General features: G+C 49.6%; 1 protein-coding gene across 2 annotated transcripts in view; it reads left to right on the top strand.

The window, feature by feature from the left end:
• CDS2 (CDP-diacylglycerol synthase 2) overlaps positions 1 to 7,864 on the top strand; it is a 62,424-nt gene extending 54,560 nt beyond the window's left edge. For both annotated transcript variants that reach the window (XM_044263414.1, XM_044263413.1), the window contains exon 13: positions 140 to 7,864. In XM_044263414.1, the coding sequence (XP_044119349.1) occupies positions 140 to 272 (133 nt within the window). In that variant the 3' untranslated portion in view covers positions 273 to 7,864. The remainder of the gene's footprint in view (positions 1 to 139) is intronic.
• Positions 7,865 to 8,141: the final 277 nt, after the last annotated feature.

The following is an 8,141-nucleotide window of genomic DNA, read 5'->3' on the forward strand; positions in this document are numbered from 1 at the left end:
GCTACTCTGTCTGGGTTCTCTGAGGGTCCCCCTGCCCTCCACAAGTAGGGAATCCAGCGGGAATAGCAGCTGTTTGATAATCAGGCCCCAGAAACTGCTGGACCTCCGCTCAGCGCTGTTTCCTCACATTCTCTTCTAGGGGCCCCAACCCAAGCAAGCTGATTCAGCAGTTCCTGACCCTGCGTCCGGACCAGCAGCTACACATCTTCAACACTCTCAGATCTCACCTGGCCGACAAGGGGGTGCTGACAGCTGCCGTGGAGGATGAGTAGCGCCCCCAGGCCCAAGATGGCAGGAGCAAGCGAGCGAGGGGCTAGGCTCCAAGGCAAAGCCCCCCTGGTGTGACTCAATCGATGACAAGGCTTCAACTCACTGTCTTTTTTTTTTTTTTTTGTAGAGCATTTTTTATTTGTGGGTTTTCAGAACAATCTGTATATACAGTCTATGTGCTTATGGTTTGGGTCGTGGGTAAACTACAAGTTGAAAGAAATCACCGGGGTCAGACCTTCCAGGCTTTTTAAACAGAAGTTTTAACCTGGAAGACAGTGTTGCCCACCTGGGCTGCATCTGCTTGGTGCTTCTTGCTCCCAAGCTAGAGTTTCTGTTGCCGGGCTCCATCAGGGAGGGAGCGGATGTTTATCTGTGGCTGACCAGTTCAGGCCCCCCCCCCTTCCCCCAGCCTGCCCTTGTAGCTGCCCCCTAGCTGGAAAGAGGTGCATGGCTTGGATGTCTTCGCTCCGGAGAGCTTTCACCTGGGCCTCTCGAGAATCCCTGCCCTGGAGTGACGGGACAGTTGCCTTCTGTCTGGAGGGACAAAGACTGTTTAATTAGATAAGCATTCTACCCGCAAGATCCTGTGGGGCGTGAGCTCTGCTTTATGACATGGGTTAACCTTACTTCATCGCAAACTGAAAGAAGGCTTCAGTATTTTTTTTTTCAGGAAGCACGAGAAATTATTTATAATAGTCCGAAAAAGTACACTGTAATATTTTGAGTGTATGCGGTAGAACGTGCCGTCACGAGCCCTTCCCCTAGGTGGTCGGCTCACGTGGCTCCTCTTGGGCAGTTCGGCTAACTGTGTCTTTTCAGGGCCGATGCCCTTCACGTTTGTGCTGTAGACTTGTTGCTGCTGAATCCCTCCTGGGGGCTCTCCTGTTCGGCAGGGAGCAGGGGGTTTCTCGTTCACGTGCCCTTTGCCTGACCGACCGCCCTTGTAGCTGCTGTGTTGTGTATATACTACTCTAAAGGCAAGTGTGTACCTGTGTGTGTGTTTTAAAAATCACTTAGTTCTTACAGTGATTTCAGTTGTACCATGACTTCTTCACTGCAACCACAAAATCCTGCTTACAACTCTGGAAACCTAACCTGATTAGAGGTATAGAGGTGTGACTGTTCTGAAGATTACATGCACACTTTATATATATATATATACATACATACGTATATATATATATATATGAAATGTGACCAGTTTAAATGTGGTTCATATTTTATTGAGGGACCTTTTTTCTTTTAAACTGTGATCCCCCCCACCCCACCCCCGCCTTCTGATAGGAGTGATGTTGACTTTAGGGAGACAAATTCTTTGTTAGGTCAACAAGCAGGGGAGGATAGGAAAGAGAACTGGTGCCCATCTGTGTTCAGTTCTTCCGTGCCATGCTGGTTCTCCTTGCCAAATGAGGGTGCGGTGACTTGCTTCAGCACCTTGGTCTGCTACTGTCTCATTCTGTTTCTGTTTCCGTCAATCGTCCTTGAAAGCTCACGGTCAGCTCAGCTCACTGCCATGTGCGGGCACAGGGCGGCAGGCCCCCGTTGACATGGCAGCTCACGGTCACTGCCTGGGTCTCCCCACGAGTGCAACACTGAAGCAGCTTTCCCCGTCTGACCTTGTACTTCCGTTTCAACATGTGGCTTTCCTGGTTCAGGGCTGAGGGCCCCATAAAAACAAAGTGTGTTTTTGTGTGGGGTGTCCATTCTGCCCGGGTAACCCTGGGCAGGACACATCCCTCTCTGGTCCTCGTGTTCTGAGCACTCCCTTAATTCAGTATTCCGTGATTCTGACTGAGCAGGTTCGTGTCCCCAGAGGCTACTTGTGAGTATTGAGTTGTGTCCTCGGCACACAAACAGCAAGAGCTTTCAGGCCGTTTCTAAATGCTTGTCTTTGAGATGAATCAGTATCTCACCAACCTATCTTAAACAGTGGAGGTTATTAGTAACAAATCTAGTTTTCACATTGAAGAATGGACTTGGTTCCTAAAACCAGAGACAGAAGGGGTTGTCTCTGTCACCTTATTGTGGGTCTGCAGTGGGCGTCTTGGTGGCTGGGGCCCAGCAGCCCTTGAATAGGGGCATCGTTGGGATCGGCGTGCCTGGCGCAATCCTTTGTGGAAGGCAGTGGTTGCTGAGGGGGCCTCTGGCGTCCTGGGAGACTGAAGCTGGATGTTCACAAGAGCTCTTCGCAAGAAGTCCAGAAGGTCAGCTTCGGTTTTATCTTCTATTTTCCCCACATGCTTTCTGGTCAAGGAAGAAGAATTTCCTAGCCTAGTAGCCAGGCAAGCAAAGCCACCTGTGTCTCTGTCTATACACAGTGTTTTTCTTTCTTCCATTTATTGAGGTATTTCACCATATAAACAAGATTGCTAGAGACTATTTTAACATACCCCTGTGCAGGTCTTCATGAATGGCATAACTTGCTTCAGATCCACTTGTTTGTGTGTGAGAAATAAAATGTGACAGAAACTGTGTGCTCTCCCTTGTGACTTCCGTGTCTCCCTTCCATGTGTGGTGTGATGTTTCCCACTTGTTATTGCATCATAAATATCCTGCAGTCCTGGTTCAGAGACTTTTGTTTTCTGCTCTGAATCTTCCACTTTCTCACAGCGGCCCTCTAAGGCGCCTCAGGTGGGAGTCCCGAGCACCTTGTGGCTGAGGACGCAGAGGCCCAGAGCAGTGGGAGCCTTTCCCAGGGTCATGTGGCAGAGGCAAGCCTCACTCTACCTTGCACTCTGTGTACCAGGACAGGGTTCATCCCTCGCCCCACTTGCTTTTGTGAAAGTGGTGGTCAGTGTGCCAGGAATTCAGCATCTGGTGGACCTGTGCCCCAGGATGGAGCTTAGGGAGGGAGCTGATGAGCAAGGTTGTCATGGAAACCAGGGAGCATCTACAGAGTGTCCTCCCTGGGGACTGCTCAGGGGACACCCGAGTCTTTTCCCCTTATGAGCACTTGCCACCCCTTTAACTGCATTGCCTCAGCATTGAGAAAGTCACATGTATGTTTTGCTTCTGAGAGTGAAACCCCCTAAGGCAGCCTGGGTCTTATTTGTGTTTATTATTTTTTGCCTATTTCATATTCTGAGCATATTAGTAGCTATAGTATAATTATATTTAAAATGTATTTACTCTTAGTATTTTCTATATTCTGTATTCCTAAGTCGATAATGTATGTCTGAAGTTAGTATCTCTTTCACTTTTATAAGGGGTGAAATGTAGTATTTCATCATACACAGGTGGACTTAGGAGCCATTTTTGTGGTATTTATTTATTTTTCCCCACTGGGCTTCTTCTCCTGTAACTTGACATATTTTTGGAATCTTTCTGTATACCCTATTTTAAAGGAGATTAAACAGATCCTGATTTGAGTAAGCTAGTTGCTGAGTTGGCTAGAGGCTGATACGAATGGATCCTTGAGTTCAGATCTTCCAAGGGTCCGTGAATCCGCAGCTGGCCCAGAGCACCCCTGATGTTGATGGGAGATGGCAGGGGCAGGATGTGAATGACTCAGGGCAAAGTGCGTCACTGCTCAGAAAACTCAGCAATGGCCTTGCTCTGTAAGGAGCCTGCCCAGGTCCATTTCTAAGCAAGTAGCTTTTCATTACTCTACCAGATGTCTATCATTGCCAGAACCTCTTCTTGTGTCTGAAGTGTCTTTGGCACCGTCGCGATCTTCCTTGCTTTCCCATTGCGGTGATGTGCTGAGTAGCAGGTAGAGTGGGGAGGGGGTTGGTTTCACTTGGACCCACCAAAGTGGGTGGGAAGAGCTAAGAGGAGGATGTCCAGGTGGCTGTGTAGACATCACAGGGCGGTAAACCGTTTGCAGACTCACTGTGCTTGTCTGCAGCAGGGACCCCGAAGGAATAGCTGGAACAAACCATTGGCTTCCCGCAGACGGGCTAACTCCTGGGCAGAGTCTCATTATTCTGTCCTTGTCATGGTCAAAATGAACTTCTCTTTCCCTCGATTGCTGTCCACACAGTTGCCCAGTTTCTAGTTTTTGAAAACATTTGCCACTCCCACTACCTGACTTGGTTTCCCTTGTTGGGTGAGGATCTGATGGCCTGATCTGCAGAGGGTGCTGCCCTTTGGACCAAGAGATAATGAGTGAAAGGTCTCTTCTAGGCCCACCTTCTCTTGGTCCCAGACTCTGCTCACCCACGTCCTTGCAGAAGGCGGCCCTCTTCTCAGTAATGAATGGAGTCCCAGTTGCTGACTGCTTGTACCACTGGATGGTGGCCCTGTCTTTCTGTTCCTCCTGGCTCTGCCCTGCCACCCTCCCCTTTTCAGGCTGACCAGCAGTGACCTTACTTACCTGGGCTCTCAGAAGGGTAGAGGCTATACTTCCCTGGGGCTCTCTCCTGACTGAGTGAGATTTTCGCTGGTTTGTATGTAGACTGTTTCGAGGGCAAAGAGATCATAGCTGTGAGGGCCATTTGGAGGTATGCTTTGGATGCTGAAATGTTAGGGTTTGTAGAACATGTGGATGATTTATGAGACTGGGGGCAGAATAGGTGACATCTAGGACCTTATGGCCAGTGGGTTTCAAATCTGTTGGCCATTTGAAGACTCTGTCCCGTTCCCTCCCTCTCTCCACCAAATGCCTTTCTGCTGAAGCTCCTTTTTATTCTTGAGCCAGTAATATGCCAACAGTGTGTTTGTTAATAATAATTGCAATAATAGTCATAGTGCTTAATATGTGCCAGGTATAGTACTAAGGGCTTATCCCTTTTAATCTAGAAAACAACCTTTAATTAGGTATTATCCCCATTTTATAGGTAAGGAAACTGAGGCACCATGACAGGCTGATCTCAGTGGCTGAGGAGATAGACTTGCGGCTCCAATAGCCCTAGGTCTGGGCAGGTTACTGGGTGTAACTCCAACTGGTGGCGTCTGAGAGTTGCACCTCCCTCGTGGGAATGTTGTGAGGATTTTTAGGAGATAACGCATGTAAGCATTTAGCATAGTGTCTGGCACATAGTAAGCCTTCAGTAAATGGTAGTTATTTTTGTTGAACTCAGCGTGTAAATTGAACCTAGTTGGTGTAATGCCAGAGACTGGGTTCTTAGTCACTGCACTGTTACCTGTCCAGCACGCATCCTGGGTGTTCACAGTCTAAAAGATTTTGAGAGAAGTTATCCAACCTTAACACCCACCTCCAGCGTCTGGGTGCATCACACTTCTCTTTCCTTTCATCAGGCTGGCCTTGTAAATGGCCATGAGGATGGTCAGAAATTGTCCACTCTCAGTTGGAATGGTTTCCTTGAGGTCTTGCCCACTTCCTGTTGCCCCTGGTGTGGACTTTCCTTGGAGAAGGAGGCCCTTACTTCCTCCCTATTGGTGCCTCTGCTCCATGAGAGGGGAGGGCCTGTGAGTCACCCTGGACCCTGTTTTCTTCTGCCCAAGGACTCTGCCCTTTGCACACAGCTCAGGGACCTGCAGCTGTTCCCTGTGTGTGGGGACCTCTCAGTGGGGGAAAAGAGAAGCCTTCTGTGTGGCAGATTATAGCAGTGACAGAAAGCCTAAAAGCTCTGCCTGCACCCTCACATCGCCAGACAGGGGCCTTGTGTTTCGAGCTTCCTTACAAGTACTAACGGGCTAGAAGCAGGTGACCTCTTGAGGACAGATGGTGTGGGGTGTTTCTCTTGGAGTCTGGGTTAGCTAGAATCGAGCTTAGTTTAAAGGATCACATGGGTGTGTGATGAATGAAGGGGAATGGGCACTGGATTGTGTGAAAAATCTTTTCACTTGGTTTTCTGAATAGAGATGGGGACTTGGGGAGGGCATGGGTGTGAGGTGGAGGCTTCTTTGCTTTGGAGGAATCTTGTTGACAGAGAATCCATGAAATTCTCAAACCAATGGACTAGTGATAACAGAACTACCGATTGAACATGGACTGTTTCCTGGGTGTTGGTGGGGAAAGAAGACCAGACTCAAAGGCCCATTGTATTTAAAGAATGGTTTCTCCCCTTCAGTTGAATAATGAAGTACTGGCTATGACAGAAATCAGGAGAAGGTTGTGGAAGAGTTCAGTAAGCAGCTGCTGCGACAGGCTGATCTTGGCTGGTTCTCATGCCCTTCTGGACCAGCATTTGCCAGGCCTGGCACTTCTTCCCTTACTGTTGAGGCTGATGGACGCAGGCTGCTTTCTGTCTGTAGAGAAGTTGTCCTCTCAACACTGGGGATGCGGACCCAGTTGGGCTGTCGATGGCCCTGTGTTGGTCTCCCAGGCATTAGGCAGGGCCTGGCTCCTTGCAGCCTTTTCCTGTATACAGTGCTCTAGGGGTTTAGGTGGTCCGGCCACCTGTGATTCTGTTCCAAGTGAAATTGTGTCTCTGATCTCATCCCCGTTGCTGTTTTTGTCCTTGGCTCCCAGAACACGTCTGCTTCTCACCTCCATTCAGTTCCTGGACTGGGCTTGCTGCCTTGGTGCCTGGAAACGCCAGAATAGGAAGGGAGTTAAGAATATTTTCTAGTGGACAGAATGTATATACATGTTTTTCTGAGAGTGTCCTCGGTGTGCTGCTTCGTTTTCATACACAGAGCATTGTGTTGCTACCTTATGTCCCACTGGCTGGGTGTCTGGGACCTGGCTAGAAAGAGAAAGGGCTGAGCAGACATCAGGGCCGATAAAACTAAAGGACTTGGACCCAAGAGAACAAGTCAGGACAGGATGCAGAGATGGGGGGTTTCCAGCCAGAAGACCGCTGAGGAGCTGTGGGGGCAAAGGAGAGGCCAGGAGCCCCACAGCTGAGGACAGGCGGACAGAGGCCAGCACTGTGTTTTATAGGTGTGGGGACCAGAAACAGGGCTCAGAAGCCCATCCAGAAAGATTCAAAGCTCGTGGATTATGGATTATCTTCTGGAGCTGATGCTGATACCAAATTTTAATTTTTATTGATGTTTAATATTTTCCAAAAGAGGAAGGGAAAACCAAAGTGGGTGAGGTAAGAGGCTCCCCCTTGGAGCCCTGGGAGCTCTGTGTTGTTGGGTGAGTCGGGCGCAGCTGTGGACCCGCTCAGGTCTGTGTGCTCCGAGGATCTGTTTAATGGGAAAGATGCCCCACACAGAAATGGCCTCCCCACCCACACTGGGGAGTGTGAGGCAGTCACCTAGGGCCCATCATCGCCTGTGTCTGCCACCCAGAGCTTAGCCTGGATGTACCCTGCCCCCTCGAGGTCAGTTTCTCTGCCCCTCCTCTGGGGGGTGCGATTCAGTGGACCCACACGGATAAGCCGGGTACTGACATTTGATTTCTGGCCCTCAGATGCGGGGGACCTTGGAGCCACTCTTGGGTGCGTGTGGAGCCCACCGGACAGCCCCTAAGGCCTCCACAGTTAGGGGTGTGTGTGTGTGTGTGTGTGTGTGTGTGTGTGTGTGTGTGCTGTGCCCTTTAGCCAACGTGGGGGTTCACAGAGTCTGCGTGTATTCGCCACAGCTGACCTTTGTGTGCTGTCTGATCTGTGTTGAACAATACATGTAGATGCTTTTTCAGCGCAGTTCCAGAACATCCTATATTGTACATTGGGAAATATTTACCTTATTTATATACCTGAATGTTCCTGTTACACAAATAAACATCTATTAAATTCTGTGTTGCTCGTGGTTTCTGCTGGGGGAGGAGTGCCTTTTGAAGGCGCACACGGGCTTGGCTCGAGAAGGGGGTGATTTGTGTGGAGCCAGCATCCTTTCCCAGAATGCTGCCGACTCCTGCCTGCTTCTGGAGACACTCTGCCCTTGGCCTTCGCAACCTCCTCTCTTGGCTTTCCTTCTGCTTCCCTAACTCTTCCTCCTCTGCCACTTTTCTGAGTATCTTCTTCCACCTGTCCGTCCCTCAGACTGGGGCACTTTGCCCAAGGCTCTCTTGTCCC

Source organism: Neovison vison, chromosome 8 (genome assembly GCF_020171115.1).
Source record: "Neovison vison isolate M4711 chromosome 8, ASM_NN_V1, whole genome shotgun sequence".
NCBI classification, from domain to species: Eukaryota; Metazoa; Chordata; class Mammalia; order Carnivora; family Mustelidae; genus Neogale; species Neogale vison.